Raw genomic sequence first — 26412 nt, 5'->3', positions numbered from 1 at the left:
ACGCCTCTCTATACAGTCGGTTTGTATTGGGCTTTCTTGCAAAGGTGACAGATACTGTTTTATTCCTTTGAAACCACACTGTCTGGTAGGCAAATATTTTTTGGCTAGGGAGCAAGCAAGCATGTACTTTCTTCTTAGGAGCACAGCAATCAGAAAAATCTTTCTGTAGTTGTAGGAATTGCTGCTGCATTCCACACACACCAAGAAGTCTGTGGGACACTGAGTTAAAGCCTCTAGCAGCCACGTAGATTTCAGCTAAAGCGGCATCAGAAACACTTTACGCATTTGCGTAAAGCCGACAGCCTTTCAGCTTCCCTGCAATTATTCTGAGAGCAAGAATTTCACTGATTGTATACAGAGGTAGTTTATCAGTGACAACTGAGAATTTCTTATTAAAAATAGAAAATCAGCCTTCAATCTGTCTTTCCATAGGATAACTCATTTCAGTCAGCAGAATATTTTCACTGAAATTCTCAGAATTGTGATTGCTTCCTCTCCACCAGTGAGGTCTACATACTCTCATGAAATTTCATGTCGTTTATCAAAGTTTAATTACGTCTCATTGTGCTTTTTCATACCACTAGATGTCATACGCAAATCCTATTTGGGCTGAAAAGCAGCACGCATTGCAGGAAGTCCATGTTTCTGATATACTGATACTCCCAATACTTTTAAAAGCAAAAATCAGTTTAAAGGTTTATATTCTTGCTCAAAAGATAGCATTTTTTTCTGCAGAAATACATTCCAATTTCATAATTAGAATTGATTCAATTGAGACAAAAAAGGTGCCTTCTAGGAATTCAGCCATGCTGCGTTCCTGCAGCACTTAATTCCCTTTGACGTTCTTGGTGTTAAACTGCCACGGAGTTTCTCAATACTTCAAATATAAAACTGTACTTCAGAACGATCCTGCTGCAGACTTAATGACAGAGAGCAGGATTTATTTGGATTTTATGGCCAAGGACCACTGAACAAAAACTATGCAAGAAGAACATATGCACTTACACTACCTGGGACAACAGTTACGACCTTTATGCTTTATGGTCAGGAAAGCATCTGGGAAGATTAGTGGAAAAACAATTAAACAGCATTTTTGAGAAGGCATACCACCGATGAAGCACAGGGTATTGCTCCCTGTCTGCGTGAGAACGTGGCATGAATTCACACACTCTCAACACGGAACCAGAATACAGAACTTTATCTATTTCTGAGTAAGGAGTTGTTTTCCTGAAACGGCGTGAGGTACTCAGCTTGAGAAAGCAGGAGGTTACGCTCCCCCTTTCTAACCAGTATCCGCATTGAAAATTTGCTAGGTGGATTCTAGAAGGCACCATGCCTACTCACAGCTATCGTACACTCTAGCAGTTCAGAAATCTCACCACCAGGTATTTGGGAGAACATCCCAGCATCCTGTGGCACAAACACGTATTAGAAGTTGAAAAAAAAAGCGTCAAAAATCTTGCTCTTCATTATTTTAATGAATCACAAATCAAGTGACAAAAACAGAGTGCGAGGAGAATAACATGAAACCAGCCCCACCAGCTGTTGACAGAAGGTAAAGACAGAATAATAGTTAAGGATAATTCAAGGGAAAACAAGGAAGTTAAGCATTATAAGATGCTCGTTCTCACCAAGAACATCAGCCAAATCATATGGCAATTAAAATTTCATTTCAAGTGTTTCAAGAAGGTCTCTGCTTTGTTTCTTAACACAGTGAGTCCACAGAAGAGCGGGGATTGGGCTATCCCCAAAGTCATGGCAACAAGTCCTACAGAACGTACTCTAAATTTCTCCAAATAATGGAGATGGCTAAAAAGAAAACAGAAATAAAGAGAAAGTGAGGACCTTTTACTACCCAGTGTGGTCTCAGAAATGGAATGTGTCTTTCCGGAGCCCAAAATCTTTGGCATAGGTTCCTTTTTCAATGTCTGCGTGATCGCTTTAATCCCATGACCGTGAAGGTTGCAGCAGTCAGTTTCTCATACACTAGAATCATAAGAGCAGCAGTAAGGACTGTCTGCAGGAGCTTTGCTTCAAGGCCTTTGTAGAGTCCGATTAATCCAAACCGCCTAAAAATAAAATAAAATAATGGAAATTAAAAAAACATGTGTAAATAGCTTTCTGTAAGTAAATTGGTACACTAGACAGAATTAATACAAGTTAAGTTAATGACAACTGTAAGAATCTTAAATTCATTCCTGATCTCAAGTCACAGTTATGTTTAGAAGTATTTTAAAGAGAAAATTCTAGAAGAAACTCGCTTCTTCTTAACATCAGAAGTCAATGAATACATATCCTTGATACCAAGTCCTGCTGAGATATTTAAGAAAACTTGGTTTTGTGTACTTCTACAGTATATTACAAAAAACAAAAACAAAACACACAAAACAGGATGAATCAAATGGCAAGTTCAAGGTGGGGGCAAAAAGAAACGAGTCAGATCCAACAACAGTTTCAACATATTAGCAATATTCAAGTCTCCTATATCATGTTAGAAAAAAACCAGAAGGCTCACCTCACTCTCTCCCGAAGAAGGTAAAAAACATTTTTAAGACTGCCTAGTGTTCGGTTCTCTGGGTTCAACCTATGGCGTCCAAACTGGAAGAAGAGGAAGAAATGACATTTTGTTATATTATTTCCCCACATTACTAGGCAGAGAACCCATTACATAGGTAAGAAACTGAAAAGCCTATCCTAAACTTCTTTTAACATTTTCTAGGCTGTAGTAGCAATCAGAGATTAAGTGAGGCCAAAGCTCAGGTTACTCAACTTTACACAGCAAGCATTAAAATGGTATGTGCTACAATAAAATCTATTGCTTTTAAGATGGATTCTAAGAAAATGTGATACGCAGCCATGCTGGCTGTCTTTCTGTTGTTCTGCAGGAGATTTCAGGATCTCAAAAACTGAGTCTGCAGAGTCTGAGTACAGATAGGAAATTTGAAGCAAGTTCCTTCTGGCTTGTACAGCTTGCATTTAATAAAAATTCAAAGCTTCATGCATCTGCAAACCATTATTTCATTGAGATTGCATAGGTGAACCCCAAATTTATCTGCCCATCACCAGCCTTTGAGGAAAACACCTGGCCTGAATACTTCTCTTTTACTCAGCATGTTTGCATATCCCCAGACTGTTTTTAAGCAAGCATGATAGCTGCAGCTGTAATTCCGTGTCTTAGGGTTAAGCTGGCAGCTTCAGCAGCTCCTTTTCTGTCACTCATTGAAACTCTTACCTGCTACAGGTCAATAGCACTGCCAGCAAGCTGTAGCCATGAATTATTAATACGCAGGGCTTGTCACACTTGTATTTATGCACAAATAGCTTTTGAAGACTGTATCATGCTTCTGTGCTACAAAAGGTGAACTGGGATGAGTCTTACTCAGGCAACTGCTGATTCGTAGGTTTAAGAAATTAGCATTGACAGCATGCAGAGTACACAAGCAGATTGAGGTAAGTTGGAAGTAATAAGAAAATGCCAGGTTTACACACGTCCCTTTGCTAAATGTCTTCAGATATAGCAACAACAGAATGCTATTGGAAATCACCCTTTACTAAGCAAATACACACTCACAATGATTTTGTCATCAGCAACTAACTGATCTGATATCGATAAATCAGGGTTAAGGACTTTTTTCAAAGACTGACAGCTGTCTGTTCCCTCCCCCCCAGAATGCTAACTAGGTTCCAGGCTACAATGCCAGTCCCTGCCCAGATTACTCATAGGTTTCCAAACAACATCAGGATTAGGTGTTTTCTTCTCATCACTTCTCCACCATGAAATTACTCTGTTGTACTGCAAACAGAGCTTCATCGGAGGAAAAAAAAGTTCACTTCTCCCTAAGATGCCAATACTTCATCAGTTACTGGGGAAGATTTCCCAAAGGGACTAGCATTCTCTACACTAAAGAAAATAGGCATGAGTTTTAAAGAGAAATTTTGCAATCCAGGATTACTAAGAACATGAACCGTGTTGTTATTTCCCACGTGGGAATTTAACCTATCCACTGTTTACTGACAGACTAAAGTAGTAGTTTCCCTGCATAAGGAGTAACAGCAGTGCCATGTATTTTTAATGACTGGAAGGGAGATAGATGTACCAAACAGCAAGGTTGGAAGCTGCCTAGCACTATCAATTACACACGGTAACTGCTCATTGTATGGAAACGAGGAAGAGAGCTCTTCCAAGAGGTGGAAAGCAAAGGTGTAGAGACTTCACTACAAAGAACCCTAATGCCTTTGAAAGAACAGTAAGTTTCGAGACATTTAAGATTAAAAAGAAAAAAGCCCCGTACTTCTACTTGGAGGACAGAACTTAACTTTGATGTGCAAGTTTTTATGAATTGTATCAGGCTTGTATTAGTTTGTGTAAAGGTGAAAAACTGTTTCAAAAACCCAACTATGCAAAGTATACTTCTTGCACAATGTTATTTCTGAAAATGCCAAACCTTTGTTCACAAACCTTTTTTTTTTTTTTGAACATCACTTAATCTGAGTAATAAGAACATCAGCAAATAAAACAATGTCAGCTTTAAAACAGAAAATAAAGTACGAAGTAGTGCAAGCTTGAACTGGGCAGCACAGGTACCACAGATGTATCTGAAGTGACAGATGCACGTTTGTGCTGTTCTCACTAAAATTGTTCAGGGTTTCTGGCTATCGCTTCTTTTACAGAGCAAAGGGGAAGACATTACCTCTAGTAACTGCAGAACAAGAGCTGGAATCCTCGTATTTCCCACCATCACAGGGAAAGGATGGACTGGCACAAACAAGTAGTACACAGGCCACTTTATTTCATCATGGGCCAAAGTGAGAAATGTCCCCCACCACCAGGACACCGATGGTTAGGCTGTGCTCCACCAGAAAGGCAACTCATTACTGCCCAGGCAAGGCAGCAGTAACGTAGCTGAGTTAGGCTGAGGTGGGCAGCAAGCAGCAGCTGGTTATTGCATTAAACCATCAGCACAGCTTACCAGGGCTGCCTTAATTTTAAAGAAGGACACTGCCACCAAAAGACAGAAGGATTTTGTTCTGAAAGCCAGTAGGAGCCAAATACAACATGAAATAATAATCACAAGATTGTAGCTACTTCTACTGAATCCATGGAAAGGAGCAAGGGTTAAAGCTGTTTGCATAGGCCATGGAAACTGTAGCGCTGTGCAAAGCTAAAGCTAACACAGAGCACTTGGACTTTCCTGCCAGTTCTCCTTCATGGCAGCAGCAAACACATCACAAATTAAAAACAGACCAATGCTGCGACTTATCCAAACAAAGCTAAATTTGCTTAAATGTTTTCTGTACCTATCACTTCAATAATAAAAGCCTGTGTTACTAGTTTAACTCCTGAGACATGCCCAGTCTCTTAAAACAGGTTAAGACATCAAATGAGGGCACTGGCTCAGCACATAATCAAAAGTTGAGAAGATTTCAGAAAAAATGACTGCTGACAAAATTTAATTTCTAACACATGGATGCCATGGTGTGCACCAGCAGGGTGGTGAAGTAGAAAGGCACAGAAACTGATAAGAGCTGTGCAGACACAAAAGTTTTTCAGGGTAGTAACAACACACAGTAAATCTATTCAAGTCCCACTGATTTGAAATATAGCAGCCAAACGTTTTAGAGGCTATGAAAAATCAAAATACATTTAGTCTGCTCAAGTTAGAGAGAAAATTAAAACTAAACTAATAGAAAATTGGTAAGAAAAAACACTTTGTGTGTGATGAGCAACTAGTAACAAAAATCCCCTATTAGACTAGCCTGCAAAGCGATACCTTTAATATGGAGGGCTCACTTTCAAAAATTCAACTACCTCTCCAAATTTACACAGCCTTTAAAACATATGTAATGGCCTTACCATATATGCAAGTTAGAGCTTCTCCTTACTTAGATAAATAGTGTCATACTTCATGTGGAAACATTTATTAATGTTTAATGGTTATGTAATTAACAAGAAAAAATATAAAATAGATTTAAAAACATTGAAATTAAACTACAATGCTTGCTTACGTATGATCAGGTTCACACATTGCCCTTCCCCGTTGTTCTGTTACAATATTAGTACAGTATGGGCACATACTGAAGCTGGTAGCGTTATCCAGCACACATACAAACTGCAAGTGAGAATAAATGCAAGTGTTTCCATTACCACTACAATTAGCTTACAAGGCTGGGCAAGTGGTTAAAGATATTATTTATGAGGGAGGTCAGCTTCCGTATCACATTCCAGAATCACATTCTGGCTATTGACAAGGTCAGGCCAGAATAAAACAAAACCTATGAACAGAACTTTTTTTTGATTTACCCTAGGTCATCGGGAAACAAACTGGGCTTAGAAGATTTAATTTTAATTTCCTACTTGACACATTTTCTATTTATGTTCAAAGAAGTAAAATTACACTCTTCAGTGCCTAGAAGCAGGATGGTGCATCGGCTTCTGGGAGATGCTGTACTGATGCATTATGGCATCAGTCCTCCTAGCCTCTTGAAACAAATTGCTTCGGTAATGCCAAGTTCTGTTAGAATGCATCAGGAGGGCGTCAAAGAAAAGAGGTGTCCTTGCCAATGACCTGCATCACGCAAAGGGGCTCCCAAAAATAGGGGTTCATGAACACAAAGAACAAAAAGACACATGAACGGGCCTTGCAATATACAGAACAAGTCAGAGGCAGTTACCCTGAAATGAAACGAGCACTTACCCGCAGAATTGACTGCACTGTCTGCAGAGGATAAGTGAGGGTGGTGGCAACCGCTTTGGCTATCGCACCAATGACAAAAACATCCAAAGATGTGAGCTGTTCAGTATAGAAAAAGCACAAAGCACCACATTAGTCAGTTACCTGTACACGTCCGGGGATTCTGTACTGTTAACTGCTACTGGGTTATCCAAGTACGTCTGGCATAAAAATTTCATGAAGCATTTGGGTTTTCTTGTTTTTAAAAGTCAAAACTATAGTCCAACCAAGCTACTTTCCGACAACTAAAGTACATTTAAATTTTTACCTGCTCACAAGCTTTTGGATTTCTCATTTGCTCACTCTAACTAGGTTACTGAAATACAGTGGAGATAATGCCAGCTAAATCAAACCTAAAGCACTGGGAGTAGACATAAGATAAGGGAAGTAGTATTAAAACACACCATCAATTCCCATTTATTTCAGGCTTTGCAACATTTAAACTAAGTCACACAACACACACTTGTGGAAAGGTGATGGATTGAAAGACTCCTTGATCGCGATTCTATAACCCTGAGACATAGCTACTATGCTATCAGGCAGAATTTTAGCCTTGATGACACAGGCTAAAAATCTCACTCCCCTATTAGCTAAGAACACCTGTAGGAACCCCATTCCCACCTCCAAAACCCACAATGTTCCATGATGCACCAAATGCATTGTTATAGCCTAAACTACGACAGCCTATTTCAGTGTAACAACGTAACAGCTCACCTCAGTGTGAATTAATCACTGAAAACTAGCAGACGCCCATATCAGAACATTTATTAAATTACCAAAAATATGTTGATTCCAATCAGAAGTATGTGCAATGAATATACTTGATTTACTGGAGATAGGGTTACAGGGTGAGTATAAATACCTACTTATAAAACAGATACATTAGAATCTAAACCCCCCTAATTTAAATTTGCTGCAAATGATTCTAAATGAATGTGGACAAGAGGTGCAGTTTTATTTTTAAAGGAAGAGGAATTCATCATATTAATAAATTCCTTAGGAATATGAAAGATTCACATCTCATTTGGCATCATAATCACGTACCTTTATCAAAAATCAGTTGTTTGAAAAAACAAACAAAAAAAGCCCCTACACAAAATACTGACACCTCAAAAACCCAAGAACCTAAACCAAACCTACATTTCTAAATTTCCTGATGTAATCAACACATGTCAAAGAACCTGTCTTATAACAGATAATTTCCATCACCTGGCCTCAAAACATACTTACTTCCGCCTGTCTTTTCAAAAGTTTCCGTTTAAAGCCTTCATAAAACATGAACTGTATAGCAGGATTGAAGACCAGCAGCAAGGAGGGAAATGTACCATTCCATAAAGCTAAGACTCCTTCATCTCGTATTATCTGATGAAAGGCATCTGAGAAGAAAGGTGAAAAAAATCTTTAGAGTTTTGAATACAAAATTCTGAAATGTAGAAGATGGGTAAAGTTATATTTAAAGGCTGATATTCAAATTGTATAAAAATCCACTGCAGTCCTCTGCGTGACACTTTTCATCTTCCATTCTAACCTAACCCAGAAGGGAAAAACAGTGATAAAGAAGGTATCCTCACACCACCACTAATGTAAATAAAGCTTGCTTCCCATGCACGTGCCCTGCTCTTTTTAGTCCAAGCTCAGAACCACTATTACTTTTCTTAACCCTCTTCTTCAAAACTGCTTTTATTTTTTTAATTATTATTATTAAAGTGCAAGACAGCCTGAATGTGTGGGTGGTTAAGATTATGGTGAGTAAAATTCTAATCTGCAAATTGTCTGTCCAAAGTCAGACTCCCAGCTACCACATCACTGGGCTCACTACTACTCCAGGATTTCTATAAGATGATCTGGACCTTTGCAAAAGGTCTTTGGGTCACAGGTATGCAAACTGCAAACTCTAAATTACCATCAGAGGTGGCAAAGTCCAGTTTCCTGTCAAACTCAATGACCACAAAGTGATAGTGAAGCACAGAGATTCCACAACAAAATCTGTTGTACAAATAAAAGTCTTTGATCTTCAGAGTCATTGATACCGTATTTAAGTAACTCCTCTTTGGTTAAAGACAACAGATGCTTACCTATTATGCCTTTATAATTGGTTGGTACAATGTCTTCGTTTCTAAATTTCGCTCCCTGCAGCTTCAGCCGTGTGTTCACTACCCAAAGAGGAGTGGTCAAGAGTACGTTCGCTACACCTAATGCAAACACAGGACAAAGAAAATCAGCAAGAACCAGAAGACTGCAAAGGTTTTCTTATCCCCTTTTACCCTAATTCACACATAACTGAAGTTACTGTTAGGAAGAGAGGAAAAAAAATAGTGTACAGTAAAAATGAGTCAGTAATTTGTAATGTGCTACTTCAGGTATTCCCCCCGATCTTGTTGTGAATCAGACGAGCAGCAGACTGCATGCAGCAGGAAGATAATCTTCTACTCCTCCCCATAACTAAAAATAACCCACTGAATATGAGCACACTGAAGGAATCTTAAGTGAACTTGTTACTTTGCTGCATAGTACCTCGCACTGGAACACGAGGTACTCTACTTGTTCATGCCCTACTTCACTCCATGACAGAGAGGAGGCTGCCTGCCTACTTTCAAAAAGAAAACACAAAGTGATAAGGGTAGAAGGACTATTCTAGGAGGGGAGATCAAAACAGATAAATGCACGCAGTTTACCAGAAAAAAGCTCCTACACTGCCAAAAAAATGAGAATAAGAAAACTTAGTTTTTCAGATATGCTAAGTACACCTAAGGTGGAAAACACTGGATTCTCCAAATATCTGAAGACTTAAAAACGGCAACGGGATTACAAGCAGTAACAAACCCCAACAGTAAAGCTGAGTATCAGAAATTTGTATGGGGGGAGAGAAATAGATACATAAGGCTGCAACAGAGGTAGTTTAGAACTGTACTTTGCAGTAACGGGAAGAAGGATTAAATAACATTACTTCTACAATCACCCAGTACACCTCTTCCCAGTTCAGTAACGACTGAGGCAGTTACTTTGAAGTACCAATGTAAAAACAAGCTCCTGATCTTGCTTTCTTACAACTATTTCTGCATTACAAAAATTAGCAACTGCTTGTTCTTTGGTCCCTTTGTTCGGAGACTGAGTTACAGACTGAATTACTCCGTTATATTGAGATGAACACACTACATCACTATCAAGAACAGTAAACCTGAAAAAGGCTAAATTTCACTATGGTTTTTTTTTGGCTGTTTTTGTTTTGTTTTTCCCTTGAAGTGGGTAGAGAGGGTTCAGAAAAACAGAATATAAACCTAACTATCACAGAATGGTTGAGTTTGGAAGGGACCTCTGAAGGTTATCTGGTCCAATGCCCCTGCTCAAGCAGAGATACCCAGAGCAGGCTGCCCAGGACCACATCCAGGCAGCTTTTGGAGATCTCCAGGGAGGGAGCCTCTACAACTTCTCTGGGCACCTTGTACCACTGCTCCATCATCTGCACAGTGAAAAAAATATTTCCTGATGTTGAGAGGGAACCTCCTGCGTTCCTGTTTGTGCCCACTGCCTCTTGTCCTGGCACGGGGTACCACTGACAAGAGCCTGGCTCCACCCTCTTTGCACCCTCCCTTCAGGAATTTACAGACGCAGGTAAGACTCCCCTCAGCGTCCTCCACTCCAGTCTGAACGGTCCCAGCTCTCTCAGCCTTCCCTCACAGGAGAGATGCTCCAGGCCCTTCATCATCTTTACGACTCTGCTGGACAGCTGCTCCTCCCGGTTTTGTGTCACCTGGGAACGTGCTGAGAGCAGACTCTGCCCCATCATCGAGACAACAGTCTGGATGCTGAACGGGACTGGAGCCAGCACTGACCCCTGGGGTAGGCTGCTCATCACTGCCCCGCAACCAGAACGCACCGCCACCCTCTGAGGCCAAGCTTCTGATTCACCTCACTGCCTGTCCATCCTGACCACACATCAGCAGGATGCCGAGGAGGATCTTCTGGGGAACAGAAACTGAACCTATGCCTCGGTGTCCTTCATAAGGACTATATACAGCTCTCAAGTTCTGAGCAACATCCAGCACCATGGAAGTCAAGCTACGTTAATCTCCTTTAACCAAAGTCGGCGTGATTCCACTACGGAACAAAGGAACAAAACCCAACAGGTTAGAGTCCAATCTACTTGTAGTTTTTCATGCTGACTCAGTTAAAGGTGAAGTCATAAAACATTATTTTCCAGACTGGAAAGAAAATGGTTTGGTCTTTCTTTTTTTTCTTTTTTTTTTTTTTCTTGGTATTTATCCAATCCGTATTTGCTACCAGTAGAAGGAATGAAAGATGGGTGTGGAGAATTAGTGATCACCATAAGTGGATTCTTTCAATTTACACCAGAAATTATTTTCCATGGGGATATCCACTACTGATGTTGAAGACAACCTAGCCATTTAACTGACAAGCTACCAGCCTAATTCCTGCAGCCTTTGATCTAGAATGATCTTTGAAAGCTTACTCCACTGATAAAGCCAACTTAAGAATTTCCTTCCTTACCTTCCCCCACCTACCTACCCATAAACTGCACTTACACTGGAAGTACAAGGACCTAGCTAAAAATAAACAAAAAGCCCCCCCCCCCCCCCCCAATTCACAGGTTTTTCAGGATGAACCCATGAGCAATTGCTCCTGCAGAACAGTACTGGCAAACACAGGCACGCAGTGGTAATTTTTCACGCTGGATTTCCTAGAAAAGTAACTAGCGTCACCATTTCTTCAAAGAAGTCACTGTAGCATCCACATGAGAGGTAACGATGAAAAAGAACAGACAGTTCCTCCTGTACACACATGTCTCTGGGGACTTGCTGTCCCTTTCAGGTGACCAAGAAAGAAATCTAAAAGCTGGCCTCCAAATCCTTACTTTAGTAACTCTCAGATCCTAATCAAAAATATTTTGGAATTGTCATATATCTTTCCCTCTGAAAAACAAAACAAAACAAACAAAAAAAACGCCTTACCTCTCCCTGCTACTTCTCTTCAAGACCTAAAAGATGATACCTAGATACTGTGGTAAGCAATACCCCAGGCACAAATAAAATACAAAGCTGAAACAGCACCATGCTTTCTGCCAGAACTGACAACAGGAACATGCTTATCCTGATGTGGGGAGGGCATGGAAGAGCAATTAGAGCTGTACAACAAAGCAGGTCTGCATACAGGGGCTGCCTATCATGGCAAGCTCGGACAGAGTCAATTTTCTTCATAGAGGCTCACACAATACCATGGTTTAGATTTTTGATGAAAATACTGGTGGTAACACACTGAAGTTTTCAGTTGTTACAGAGCAGTGTTCACACAGAGCCAAAGATTTTGCTGTTCCTCGTGCTGCCTGCTAGCAAGGAGCCGGGGGGTGCACCAGGAGCTGGGAGGGGACACAGCCAGGACAGCTGGCCTGAACTGACCAGAGGGATATTTCATGCCATGTCGCATTGCGCTCAGCAATAAAGCTGGGGTAAAGAAGAAGAAAGGTGGGGGGGATGTTTGGAGTGATTGCGTTTGTCTTCCCAAGAAACCATGCTGCGTGCTGAGCCCTGCTTTCCTGGAAGTAGCTGAGCGCCTGCATGCTGATGGGAAGTAGTAAACGAATTCCTTGTTTGGCTTTGCTTACACATGCAGCTTTTGTTTTAGCTAGTAAACTGTCTTTATCTCAGCTCATGAGTTCTCACACTTTTACCTTCCCAATTCTCTCCCCCATCCCACCTGGGGAGAACGAACAACTGGCTGCGTGGTGCTGAGCTGCCTGCCAGGGCTAAACCACAACACAGGAGCAGGCACTGAGCACGACCTCCAACGGACTTCATAAAGGAGAATGTTAGTTTAAAATCTCAATTTCATCAGGAATGTATTTTCAGTATATTTCATTACCTGCAACAACCCCAAGAACCAAGTCTTTTCCAGTGGTTGAATGCTGACCTTTGACCCAGAGAGTTTTAAGACTATTAAACGTATAGAAATAAACAAAATTGGAGCAGCACAGGCTGGAGATAACAGGGAACCATCCTCGATATGGCGCCAGCCTGATGGAAAGAAAAAAGTCAATGTAAGGAAGAAGTCATGGTAAGGAACAGCAAAGCATTTGTGTGATCACACTGATTTTACACGCTGAAGGTCCCAGAGACCCAACACTGTATATAAAACGTACAATACTAACGAGGTATGTCTTTACCATCAATGGTCACAAACCATACTAAAATCCTGATTATACCATAAGAATTAAGCCATTAAGCACTTATAAAATCAAGACCAGTTCTACTGAAAAGGAGCTGTAAAGGTAGAATACATTTACAGTGACAAGCTCGGTGCCCACTCACGCCAGAAGTGAGTATTACCACCGTATTTGTTCTCTATCAACATCCAGCAACGAACTACAAACATTTAGGGCACAAATATGCTTGAAGTGTATACATTTACATAAAAACTGACACAGCCACTTCAAGTTGCATATTGAAACATGCACACTTAGACACCAAGAAGTAACTCTTATCCTTGCTGAGAATAAGAGATGTCAGTCCAATAGAAAAGATAACAACCTAGTAAGGAGATGCTCACTTCTCCAAGGACAGAAAATAACATGGCTGGGGAAGTGGGGAGAGAGGGCAAAAAAAAGAAATAAAAAATAATAAAAAAATAAAGAACACTATGCCTTCAATATAAAAAAATAACAAAAAGGTAAGTGAGAAAAAAAAAACATTACTTACTTAAATTTAACTAAATTAATCACAGACAAAAAAGTGAATAGGCAAGCCTACCCTTACAACTCAAGAGTTATTTTTCAGGTGCTGTCAATAGCTGTCACTGTTTGTGTATCTTGATTTAAGAATGATCTCCTAACAGCCGATTAGCAAAGCTCCCTTCTCTGACAGGCCTGATGAGCCTGTAAAAACAGGGACACCTCAGCAACTGACCTACATCCCCAGCATGTCCTACAATACATCCCAAAAGGATAGCAATATGCATCGTTATTGAAGCTGCGCAGGCCAGGTAGAGAAAAGCAGAAGAAATCTGCTCAGAGAAGAGCCTCCAGGATTACTGCACGTTAGTGTTCACGAAAATACTGGGAATACCCAAAAAAAAAAAAAAAAAAAGGAGAATCCCCAAGACGGAGACCACAAAGGATGCGAGGCTGGTAAATGCAGCATCTGACTGTTCTTGTGATGCAAACACCAGGTTTTCATCCTTAGATGCTTCAAGTGCTTCTCTCTCAAATGTAGCTGGGGATATACCACATTATTGGGACTGCTTCTGAAGTCACAGGCGTCACTGATTATACAGCTACAGTTAAAAACTAACTGTGCGTACTGTTAGTCATCAGAAGAACAGTTTTTGCATCACCTATTTATTCTGTGCTGGAAAAGAAAGGGAGAAACACCCTCTGCGGACCATGTCTTTTAAATGCGAGTGTTAGTTTGGTTTTGCTTGGTTTATTAAGAGCTATTTTTGATGATTTTCAAACAAAATATCTTGCAGTACAAAATTGAAACAAAAAGCATGATTTTGCTGACTCAAGTTGTCAGTGTTAGTATCGGTCATTCACGAACAAGTATTTCTGAACGCAAAAACTAATTTTGTGTTCCAAAGTGCAACCTTGAGATGAACTCAATGGACACCAGCGAACACCCTTCATATCACTCAGAAAAGAATGAAAGCGCAGGGAAGAAAGCAAAGCTGCTTGATAAACTTCTGCAGAAGACGAAGTCCATTAGCTAAACCTATTTGCTTTACATCACATCTAGATGAGAAAAGCACTCTCAGAAAAGCGTACTATGAGATGACTCCACAAACTAACGCCAACAACAACATGTTGATCTCACCTTGCACTGCTTTGTTTTGTTGTTGTTGTTTGTTTTTGCTGGTTGGTTTCAGGTTGGTGTGTGTGTTACTTCAGACATCCCTAAAACTAATTTAGTTCATTCATTGCTTATCCACGTCTTCCAAGAATCTTTGGAGAAAACAACGTTCCCTTCCTGCCAGAATTACTGACTTTTGTTTCACAGGAAAAGGAAGATGCCTGCTTTTGCAGTCTCTCCAATTCCCAATTTCTCAATTGAAGTTTACTTGCTGTCCTCATGTGACAAGCATAACGTAGAAATGTGAACAGGAGAGCACTGACTGACCGAGACGTTCTTGTGCATACAACTGCCAATTGCTCCAGTTCACAGGTGTCAAAAAATTATTGGCCAAGCTAAACTTTTGTCAGCTTTAAAAGTCCTGGAAGCTCTAGCGCACTTACGTGAATCCCTAGAACTCTTAAGAAAATATTTGTAATGAGGACACATGTACAACTATTTTTCAACTCAGTACAAACAGTGAGCAAATACTACAACACAACATTGCTGAAAGTTAGATACTTTTCCATAGACCTTGAATGTCATTAGCACAAAGAATCCCTTGTTTCTTTCCACGTGCTTAGGGAGAAGAAACTTCCAACTGGGAAATGTGTCCCAATTCTCCCGTTCAAAGTGGCTCAGCTGCCTGAGAGTTTCATCTTGGTTATGAGAAATGGACACACCCAAGAATTAGGACAGACAAAGCTGGTTTATCAGGTACATGAAGGTACATTTGTGTACAAGCCTGCATTTCTGAAGAGAGACAGCCACCTCGCTAATGGAGGCACAGTTACATTGCTAAACAGCTTGATTGCATAATGTACTCAAGAAAGTTAATCCAAATTAACTGAAGATGAACACATTGGATTATGCAAGTCATAGCACATATATGGGGACACTTTGAATTAAAGTAAAAATCTGTCCACACAGATACAGGCTAACTATTCCACTTTAAAAAGAAAATACAGATTAGTTCTAGAGCTCTCCTACATTAATACCAGAGGAAAATTAATATCTACTCACAAGCCTTCTTCTTTGATTATTTCCAGTAGGACTGCTGGTGTTGTCTTTGACTTCCTTTTCTCATCGACTGGAAAACAGAAGAATTGAATGTTTAGATTATTCTGATTTCTGGTACTCATTTTCAATTCCTTATCCTTCCTACTCTGAACATACCCCAGAACAGCATATTTCTTCTTCCTTGTAAGGGGCAGACATTCTCTGTTTCTGCAGAAATTCCTAAAAGCATATCCCTATTTTCATTGCTAGGTAAGGCTACTTGTCACTGGTACTCTTCCCCAGACTAGCAGGTTCTTTTGGGCACCAAAGTATCTACCAATTCCTAACCCTAGAGCTGTGACAGGAACCGAAGGTAGGTAAGAGACTAGGACTGGGCTGCCTATCTGCTCTCACAATCATTCCTTGCGCTCCAGAGCAGCTCTACAAGCAGAGCCATCTCTTGCAGTTAATCTGCAAATAGCTAAGCCTTAGCAAAACACTGTCCTTCCCTGTGTTGAAAGCTGTTGAAGAGCCGTACGGCACCAACTTCTCAACCACTTATTTCTGACCACCTGGCTGATGATCTCCCTCTAGTTCTCAATAACGCTTTAATTGTAGTCCTAAAGTGTTTGGTGATTCTGTGACTTTTGACTAGGAGATAGGGCATTGTAACAAAGTCTATACTCTTTTTTGTAAATTTTTTGTAAATTTTTGTAAAATCAGTCAGATGATTCTGCTTCAAGTTCTGCCCCTGCATTTTCCCTTTAATACATTCTCAGGAGTAATTCTGGACTAGGTTTTCTGTGATACTGCCTCTGCGGTGTGAAGTGCTCTCAGCAGCCAAGCACACCACCACCGCCCCACGGATGTAATACTGTGTAATCTCACATCTTTCTTTTCTCAGTATAAGACAACCATTTAGAAACCAAAGCTGGCCACAGATCACACGGGCTTTCCAGCTAATTAAAAGGTTGCCCAATACTTTCAAAAGGGAGAATTACCTTCGGCTGGAAAAATGGTGTTAGTGATTAAAAGGTGTTGCACAAGTCAGATTCTTGGTCATGCAAGATAGGTCCCCCTGCAACCACCCTTACAAATGCCCAAGAGAAGAAAACTGAAATGCCACAGTACAAAGAAATTTGAGTTTTGACTCTTACCCTGAAGTCTAAGCCTAGCCGTGTCCAAAGGAAAAAATACCGTCATTGCCGTCACACTGCCCTGAAAAACAAAATAAACTAGTTAAATAGTGCATCAGCTGTTTATTCAGATGCCTGACAAACTCTCTCTGCTGAGAAGCAGCCCTCTGCTTCTCACCCAAAAACTTGTGTACTAAGTTTAAAAAGGGGATAAACTCCACATGTAAGGACATTAAATTGAAGTGCTTTTTGGTCCCAGGCTTGCAAACAAGTTTTTTCACTTGCAAATTATTAGATCAAGCTAAAACTAAAACCATTAGAAGCTTTTTGTTCAAAGAGAAAGTTTTTGAAGTCTGTGAGCAGATAAAGTGAGCATCTGAAGACAAACATCACACTTTCTCTAACTCTCATAGCCTCTGTGCTCTGCTTCTGGTAAAGGGGAAAGAATGACACAAGCAATGCTGTCTTACAGTAACATTGCTTTGGCTCAAGAGAAAAAATAAAACAAAACGACACTTGCTCATTAAAAATAAAGAAATAGTATAATTATTTCAGGATCTAATCTAGCATTGTACTAAATTCCAGTTTACGCAATTAAGATCCACCTACCAAGTACGTCTGCATCAATATTGCACAGCTTTTGGAAAAGATATCCAACTCATAAAGAACCTGGCTTGGTGCAAACTTGTTAACACTCTCCAGTAATACTAAATGCATTAAGCGGCTGCTAAAGCCGTGGGACTCTTTCATTAGTAGCCATACCGAATTAAATGGTGGGAAGGTCCCACTACACAGCGTGTAAAAGTGCCAGCCTTCCCCTGCTCTGACCTTCATTTCCAGTACCCTGCTGCTCCAGCATAACTCGGCGCAATTTATCCTGCTTCCATCTTCCCAAAGTGAGATTCGGCCCGAATCCTGCTCTCAGGACAACTCACCACACAGGGACATAAACACGTGCTCAAATCAGAAAGCAGAAATGGGGAAGACGGGGTAGAGGCAGACAGGACACACGGTAGGCACGAGGTACAGGCTTCTTAAAACCGGCTTAAAATGTACGTGAAGCTACAGCTCAACAGAAAGTCATGAGGTAACCCAGAGGTGGCAGTGAGCGGCCAGAACAAGCCACCTGAGGTGACTTTGCTGCCACAAAGGTCTGCCTGATCACAGCCAAAAGTTTGCTGGTTTAAAAAAAAAACACAAGTAAAATGTTGTCAACCAACACTCAGAGCTGCTTTATTACTGCCATAATACTTGTATAAAATTGCCATTCCCATAGCTTTTGAAACATGAAGGTTGCTTTACAACTACATGCAGAGATGAAGAATACTTATATAATCAGTCAACATGAAATCAAGCTTTTTTTTTTCTTCCTGCTCACAATATTAATTTAATTAGTCTCAGACTTGACTAGGTAGCCTAGCAGATATATGAACTTTCACCAAATTAGAAGAGAAACAAAAGTGATGGTGTTGTGACCTGACATGTTCTTCTGATTCATTGCTTCAGCACAGCTCATAGGTTCTTTTTTTTTTTTTTTTAATTCTTGCATCACATCCCCATTCCACCCCTCACCAGCGTGCCTTATACTAATTTAAGCAGAAGGTGAGACAACATCAGAACAGTTAGTTACTGTGTCAAAGATCTTGACAAAATTCACATATTACTGCAGTAAACAGAAGTCTTGAGGTGGATGAATACATCTGTATTTTAACAAAATAAAAAGCAAGGTATCCAGCATAAGATGGTTAAAAAAGAAAAAGAAAAAAGAAGCTGCCCTGATTTAGGAAAAAGGTCTTGCCCTGGAGCTCTAACACGCATGTGAATATCAGTAACAGCAGGTGGAAGCTACAAGGGAACAGAAGTCCAAGAGGTCCAAAAAAAAGCTCCCTCTTCCTTCACAGCCAAATCACTGCAGCTCAGGTACAAGCACCTCCAAATACAACAGGGAAACCTCATTAACTTACCGTCACCAAGGGAGCTGAGGTACCATTTCACCCTGCTTTAAGTTTACGGCTAGGTTTATGAATTCGGCTCGTATCACAGGCTTCAGCGAGGAGCACAGCCTGACGACAGGGGTCTGTACACAAGAGCGAGATGCTACCCGTGCGGGCTAGGAAGCACTAACACCTTCTGGGCAAGCCAGCAAAAGGAGAGCACGTAGCGTGTCTGTAAGGAGCTCGTTTGAGAGCTCCCGTTCTCAAACCTGGAAGCAAAATCCCCATTACCTCAGCTGCTCGAATAAGCAGACCTAAAACACCTGCAGGAGCAGACAACAACCCCGTATTTATTTACGGTAACGACGAAACGACCCGAAGCGCCTTCTTCTGCTTTCCCCGGCAGGCCGGTTTGTGAGCAGCTTCTATCGTTCAGTCACGTTCAGTGACCTTCATCCGACACAAGCGCGGCAAGCCACCCTCAGGACCCAGGTCCGGAGAGCTTTTGCCCTGCGTGCCGGATCAGCAGCGATCGCTCCCACGGGCGCCCTCGCCAGCCCGGGACAACCCGAAGCTTGCTTGAAACCCATCCGCACGTCTCCTGCGAGCGCCTCACGGCACAAAACGCTCGGTCTGTTGGAAGGACGGGCTGCCGGGCAGGCGGTCGTTCCCGGGCAGGGCGCGGAGTCTTCCAGCTACACGCTGCTCCTTCATTTACAGCCGTCAGTGGTGTCCTTCTTCCACCGCCGGGTCCCCCCCTGCCCCCCACCGGCCCCGGCCCCACTCGCCCCCCGCTCACCACGGCCCCGGACACGGCATGGACCAGGCTCTCGTAGGAGGCGACGGAGGACATGGCCGCGGCTGCGGCGGGCTCCCGCTGCGAGGCGGTGCCGGCGGGGATCGCAGCGGTCCCCGCGGCCGCCCCCGGCCCCGCCATGGCGCCCGCCCCCCCCCCGCTGCCCGCCGCCGGGCAGGGCCCGTCCCTCCGGCCGCCTCCGCGCATGCGCCGCGCCTCAGCCGCCGGGCGCTGAGGGGGTTTTAGGGATTTTTTTTAATTACTATGATTTATTTTTTTTTTCTCGGTTCCTCACGGAGGCTGTCAGAAAGAGAATACACCCAGTCACCGCCCTGCTTCTCCTGCCTCCGGTGCCGCTTCTGCCGAGCCCGCCGCAGCGCTGCGTTGCGTTCAGTTCACGCCCGGCTGTGGGGCCGGGGAGGGAAGGAGGAGAGCGGCGAGCAGGGGCTACACCGTGGTGGCTGGCTCCGAGCCCCCTTAACCTGTTCTGTGGAGGAAATAACGGCATGCCACGCTTTGTGCAAGCACTGCTCATGTCTCTCCCCCGTCCCCCTCCTCGCACAGCCTATGCTGTTGGTTTTTTTTTTGCTGCACTTCCCCAGAGTTTCACTACCACCCAGCTGAATATGCCACTTCCTTCGAGGAAGACATTCCTTTATAAGATCATCCATTGGTCTTTATTTATACACCATTGGTCCTTATTTATCCATCTGGGAGGAAAATGCCACCATCTTCTGGGAGGGAGGGGAGGCTACGGCAAGCAAGCTGCTCTGCTGGAGGCAAGCATCATTCTTCCAGCAGTAACCTCGCTGTGCGCAGGAGGTAGATGCTGACACCAGCAACTGAACAGGCCACGGCTGCTGATTCATTTATCCAATGTTAACATAGTACAACGATTTATTATTCTTATTTTTTTTTAAATAAGACCCCTCACACATACAAAAGATTCAGACTTCAATTTAGAATTAAGTTGTACACATTTCACCAGCCGTCTCCTGTCACGAAAGCACCAGGGAGTTCTACAAAAACAGGGAGCGTTTGTGCAGTCACTTTGCACTATAAAGGTACACATTTCTGGAATAAACTCCTCCAGCAGGACAAATTCACTTCCATGACTGCTGTTCTTTGCAATTGTGTCCCTAGCTCTGCAGAGGGAAGCTTTCAGTAAGAGGCAGCTTATACTACAGATTGAATTTCTATTAAAATGATATGGGCAAACATTTACATACTATTATTATGCTATAGTGGGTTTACGTGGCAAGGTTTTGATAGCAGGGGGCCATAGGGGTGGCTTCTGTGAGATAGAGAAGCAACCAATGTTTTGGGAGCTAGTAGCACCTGCAGTCTGAGCAGAATCCTTCACCCCAAGGGACAGGAGGTAAGGGACTTTGCCAGGACGAGCTGGAGCCAGGTCAGCTTTGGCACGTACCTTCCTGTGGGTTGTGGCGTGCTCCTGACTGGAAGCGTTTGGATCCCCCTGGAAAACCCACAGGGCATCTAGGCTGGGGGTCCTGCAGTGCTTTCATGATTGTAGGGCAAGTGGGTTGGCTGCAGAAGTGGCAGAAGGCCAGAGGGTTGTTTGCGTTCATCAGCTGCAGCGTGGTCTGAAAGTGGCTGGGGCCAGGGCAGAAATGCATTGGAGTGCTCAGGCAAGAGGGTGATTCACTAGGAAAATGGAAGTGCTTTCTTCCGGTGTCTAGAGAAAAGTGTCTCATGAAACTTCCAGCGCTTTGCAGAGGTGAGCTTCAACCTTACTTTATATGTGGTGGAGTGAGGGTAGCACTGTAGCAAAGTGATTCTGGGATCCCAAAGAGCTGAAGCAGAAGAAGAACACAGCTTCCGCTTGAATGCAGAAACAACTGTGTTGAGCACTACAGGACAAGTCATAGGAGTGCAGTAGTGTGATATAAGCAAATGCAAATACAGGGGAAGTGAGAACATTTAAAAGGTAATGACAAAAAAAAAAAAGATCAGGTGGTGGCTGGCTGATCCGTGCTATGGAGCAACAAAAAATTTCAGGTGACTTTGGTGTGCAAATAGTTGATCACCCTGTGAATCAGGCTTAGGTAAGTTGCAGTCTTCTGGTGTGGTCCTCGCAAACAGGAACTTAGTGAAGGAAGCTTTGTCTCACGGCCACCACTGGCTGGAGGATCCATTGAATGTAAATACTGAGGACTGTCCTGTAAGTCTGAGTCTTCATAACTAACCAAGTCAAGATGTTAACTTACAGTCTTGCTAATGAAGTGTTATTACCGTACCTGTCTTTGATGTACAAATATGCTTCTGAGTTGTATATTCTAGATGGATGTCTCAGACAAGCTTGAGATCTGCTTGTCAATAAATAAATGTATTTGCAGAACGTGTTGTGACTTTTTGTTAAGTGGGTGACAAAGTCGTGCACCTTTTCTGGTTGCACATATTTAAGTACATTTACTTACTAAAAATAAAACAGGATTTTTTTATATACACAAACATTTCAGTGGCTACAAGGAATGCAAGTTTCTACTCACTGTAAAAAAAAAAAAATTAAACCTGGAGGATTACAGGATTAGGAGTAGCAGTTTACCTTGGGATTTCTTCCAGAAGGACAGCAATAGAAGCAGTCAGATGGTAAGTGTAATTCGTACAGAACAAAGGTATTCAGAAAGACAAGGTACTGTTTGTGAGCTATAAAATAACATGGAGGTGAGAAATAAACCAGTTTGTAGTAAAAGGAAATCTGTTATTAAAATCTTTAGTTTCCTAAGGCTAATGTTCATACTTTGAAGGATAGGAGTTTCTAGAAAGTCATTTGTATTTTGTAGTCACAAGGAAAAGGGTAATAGCAGAAGATTGGATCAGCCCCCTTAAAACCAGAGCAGTGTTTAAAGTAGTAAAATTACTTTTTAAAATGGGCCAAAGGAACAAGTTATTAGCAAGTTACCAGAATTAGATGTGAAAATATCAAGGTATTACACTGAGAATGAAGTAGCTGCTACCAACCACACTACCTCATATTAGAGAAAACTTGTGCTGAAGGTCAGCCATTGATATCTATCATCTGAAAAAAAAAAAGCACCAAGTGCCATCTGTGCTTTCTCATTTCAGGTAAAAAATAAAGCTTGTTGCTAATAGTTTATAAAGAATAATGAGCACAACTGCTCTTAAAAAAAAATAAAGATTTGCTTTTTGTTGTTGTTATACCAAAATAAAAGTGCTTGAGCAAAATTAGATTTTCAAAGCCATTTTGTAATGCACGATATTTTTTGCTTTAGTCTCTTAGGTGAAAATTTCTCAAACTAGAAGAAATTAAAAATCAAAACGGAGATGAATTCTGAGCCTCTTTGGGGGGAAAAACAGAAGACAACAAAAATGTGCATCAGAAGAGATGCTAGGCATTTATCAAGTGCCTGGGAAAGAAAACAAACAGCAAAGCACCAAAACTTGGGTTTGATAATTTATTAATCTATGGAAAACTAAAAGTGGCTGGGGAATGTTTGGTCAACCAGTAAGGCTGCTGAAGTAGCATGAGAGGAGATTAATTATGGCAAATGCAAGTAATTTAAACTGAACACCATTTCAGCCTCTCTTGCTGTCCCTGGGCCTAGATGAAACATGTAGGGAAAACTCTGTGGTATGCAAAGGCTCGACCAAAATATGTTCGATTGCTTAATAGGAAAAAACACATGCATACGTGTACTTAAGAAATAGGCTTTTAATGTGTTTATAATTGCAATACTTCCTTCTGTAATAGGCTGGTCTTCCCATGGTCTTATACTTAAACCTGATCTTGCCAAGTTCGTATGATCATTGCGCCATTTATTGAGTTCAAACTGTTCACGTTAATCTGTAGTTGCTTTAATCCATGATGTATGGCAGTATGATCCAGTTTATCAGCAGTTTTGCAACAGATTCAAAAAAACTTTTGAAAGTAATAATTAAATTCTTCACATTTCCATTCTCTAATGAAGCATATTTCTGAGGAAAAAAAAAGTACATTTCTGATTTTTTTCTGTGAATTATTCTAGTGTTAGGAGAGTAGTAGCAAGCTAAAATTGGTTTAAGTTCGGAATTTGTCCTTTATTTGCTAAGGTAAGACAGTACAGAGACAGTGAATTTGTCTCTCTGGAGTCATTAGCAGCATCCTCATGCCTTGTCCTGAGGTGTGGGCAGGCCAAAGAAAATCTGTTAAGATTTGTCAACTTCCTAAAGATCTGCTACCTCCTTGTAAAACCACCTACAAAACTAAAATTCTCTGAATGAGAAATTGCAAAGATTTAGTTTGTGTATGGAGAATGTGTTTGTAGTTGCTTAACTTGGTGCTTTCTTCTAGGCTTTCTGGTAGAAATGAGGCGTTGGAGGAAAAGGAGGCCTTGGGCCTTCTGTCCTTCAGTAAGCTCCACTTGCATGTATTATGGCCCAGTTTGCAGTTTCTGTGAAGACCTAAGGCCACGTCTTCATGAAGCTTTTTATAGGTGGGTTCCAGGTTTTCTTCCTTCTCTTACAGAACACTCAGATGCGTTTAGTTCAAACATTTGTAGCATTTCCACTGTTTTTCTTGGACAGCTTCACTAGCTCTGTATGTTCCGATAAATTCAGTTGATTTTTGGAATACTGAAATTGTTGGGTTACCTGCTGCTGGTCTGTTTTACATATATACAAAGCACAGATTTATATTAAAACATGTTCTTAGTAGCAACGTTCTTCTAGAATCTCTTCTGTGAGAAGAATCTAGAAGCTGCCCCATGTTAGGTAAGGGCCCCACTGCTGACCAGAGCCGAGCCAATAAGCAATGTTGTTTGCGCCTCTGTGGGAGCAGATTTAAGATGGGAAAAAAAAAAACGCTGCTACACAGCAGCTGGGAGAGTGAGAGGAGTAAGGAACAGGCTTGCAGGTGCCAAAGTCAGTAAAGAAGGAGAGGGAGAGGTGCTCCAGGCACCGGAGCAGCAGTTCCCCTGCGGCCTGTGGAGAGGCCCCTGGTGGAGCTGGCTGTCCCCCTGCAGCCCGTGGGTCCCACACGGAGCAGATCTCCACGCTGCAGCCCGTGGAGGAGCCCCCGGTGGAGCAGGTGGATGTGGCCTGGAGGAGGCTGCGGCCCATGGAGAGCCCCCGCAGGAGCAGGCCCCGGGCCGGAGCTGCAGCCCGTGGAGAGGAGCCCACGCAGGAGCAGGGGACCTGGGGGGAGCTGCCGCCCGTGGGGGACCCGTGCTGGAGCAGTTTGCTCCTGGGGGATGGACCATGTTAGGTAAGGGCCCTGCTGCTGACCAGAGCCGAGCCAATAAGTGATGATGTTTGCACCTCTGTGAGAGTGGATTTAAGATGGGAAAAAAACCGCTGCTACACAGCAGCTGAGAGAGTGAGAGGAGCGAGGAACAACCTTGCAGGTGCCAAGGTCAGTGAAGGAGTAGGGGGAGAGGTGCTTCCCCCCATCTGCCCTCTTCCAACTCCTTCCCCCGTGCAGTGCAGGGGAACAGGGGAATGGGAACTGCGGTCAGTCTATGGCACTTCGTCTCCGCTGCTCCTTCTCAATCACTCTAGTCCCCTGTGCTGTGGGGTCCCTCCCAGGGGATGCCGTCCTTCCCAAACTGAGCCTGCAGGGGCTGCCCACAGGCAGCAGCTCTTCAAGCACTGCTCCCACACGGCTCTGTACCACAGGGTCCATCCAGTCAATTCCAAGGTAAACTGCTACTCCTAATCCTGTAATCCTCCAGGTTTAATTTTTTTTTTTTACAGTGAGTAGAAACTTGCATTCCTTGTAGCCACTGAAATGTTTGTGTATATAAAAAAATCCTGTTTTATTTTTAGTAAGTAAATGTACTTAAATATGTGCAACCAGAAAAGGTGCACGACTTTGTCACCCACTTAACAAAAAGAGTCACAACACGTTCTGCAAATACATTTATTTATTGACAAGCAGATCTCAAGCTTGTCTGAGACATCCATCTAGAATATACAACTCAGAAGCATATTTGTACATCAAAGACAGGTACGGTAATAACACTTCATTAGCAAGACTGTAAGTTAACATCTTGACTTGGTTAGTTATGAAGACTCAGACTTACAGGACAGTCCTCAGTATTTACATTCAATGGATCCTCCAGCCAGTGGTGGCCGTGAGACAAAGCTTCCTTCACTAAGTTCCTGTTTGCGAGGACCACACCAGAAGACTGCAACTTACCTAAGCCTGATTCACAGGGTGATCAACTATTTGCACACCAAAGTCACCTGAAATTTTTTGTTGCTCCATAGCACGGATCAGCCAGCCACCACCTGATCTTTTTTTTTTTTGTCATTACCTTTTAAATGTTCTCACTTCCCCTGTATTTGCATTTGCTTATATCACACTGCTGCACTCCTATGACTTGTCCTGTAGTGCTCAACACAGTTGTTTCTGCATTCAAGCGGAAGCTGTGTTCTTCTTCTGCTTCAGCTCTTTGGGATCCCAGAATCACTTTGCTACAGTGCTACCCTCACTCCACCACATAAAAAGTAAGGTTGAAGCTCACCTCTGCAAAGCGCTGGAAGTTTCATGAGACACTTTTCTCTAGACACCGGAAGAAAGCACTTCCATTTTCCTAGTGAATCACCCTCTTGCCTGAGCACTCCAATCCATTTCTGCCCTGGCCCCAGCCACTTTCAGACCACGCTGCAGCTGATGAACGCAAACAACCCTCTGGCCTTCTGCCACTACTGCAGCCAACCCACTTGCCCTACAATCATGAAAGCACTGCAGGACCCCCAGCCTAGATGCCCTGTGGGTTTTCCAGGGGGATCCAAACGCTTCCAGTCAGGAGCACGCCACAACCCACAGGAAGGTACGTGCCAAAGCTGACCTGGCTCCAGCTCGTCCTGGCAAAGTCCCTTACCTCCTGTCCCTTGGGGTGAAGGATTCTGCTCAGACTGCAGGTGCTACTAGCTCCCAAAACATTGGTTGCTTCTCTGTCTCACAGAAGGACATACACATGAGTTTGGCTTGCACAGGGTTTATTCAGAGGCCCT

The 26412-nt window shown here is 42.4% G+C and overlaps 1 protein-coding gene across 4 annotated transcripts; it reads right to left on the bottom strand.

The window, feature by feature from the left end:
* Window positions 1-1459: 1459 nt before the first annotated feature.
* SLC25A17 (solute carrier family 25 member 17) lies at window positions 1460-19620 on the bottom strand. Of its 4 annotated transcripts, none has more exons than XM_083835198.1 (9): window positions 19438-19620; window positions 16726-16786; window positions 15593-15659; window positions 12609-12760; window positions 8807-8923; window positions 7962-8107; window positions 6696-6791; window positions 2516-2598; window positions 1460-2069 (listed from the first exon to the last, which is right to left on the bottom strand). In XM_083835198.1, the coding sequence occupies exons 1-9, from the start codon at window positions 19573-19575 to the stop codon at window positions 1922-1924; spliced, it is 1008 nt and encodes a 335-aa protein (XP_083691324.1). In that variant the 5' UTR covers window positions 19576-19620; the 3' UTR covers window positions 1460-1921. The 4 variants fall into 4 exon arrangements, with proteins under 4 accessions (XP_083691324.1, XP_083691327.1, XP_083691325.1 ...); XM_083835201.1 differs by lacking the exon at window positions 19438-19620 and adding an exon at window positions 18669-18891; XM_083835199.1 differs by lacking the exon at window positions 19438-19620 and adding an exon at window positions 17467-18636.
* Window positions 19621-26412: the final 6792 nt, after the last annotated feature.

Source organism: Anser anser (genome assembly GCF_964211835.1).
Source record: "Anser anser genome assembly, chromosome: 1".
In the NCBI taxonomy this organism is placed as follows: Eukaryota; Metazoa; Chordata; class Aves; order Anseriformes; family Anatidae; genus Anser; species Anser anser.
The sequence above is the reverse complement of the archived record's forward strand: the minus strand, read 5'-3'. Positions and strand labels throughout refer to the sequence as shown.

Excerpts from the sequence above, each read along its gene's own strand:
- SLC25A17 (XM_083835198.1), bottom strand. The coding sequence starts at position 19,575 with ATGGCGGGGCCGGGGGCGGCCGCGGGGACCGCTGCGATCCCCGCCGGC. Across the intron at positions 16,787-19,437 it reads ATGCCGTGTCCGGGGCCGTG|GGCAGTGTGACGGCAATGAC; the intron begins GTGAGCGGGGGG and ends TTTGTTTTTCAG. Across the intron at positions 6,792-7,961 it reads TTTTGAAAAGACAGGCGGAA|CTCACATCTTTGGATGTTTT; the intron begins GTAAGTATGTTT and ends TATACTGAACAG.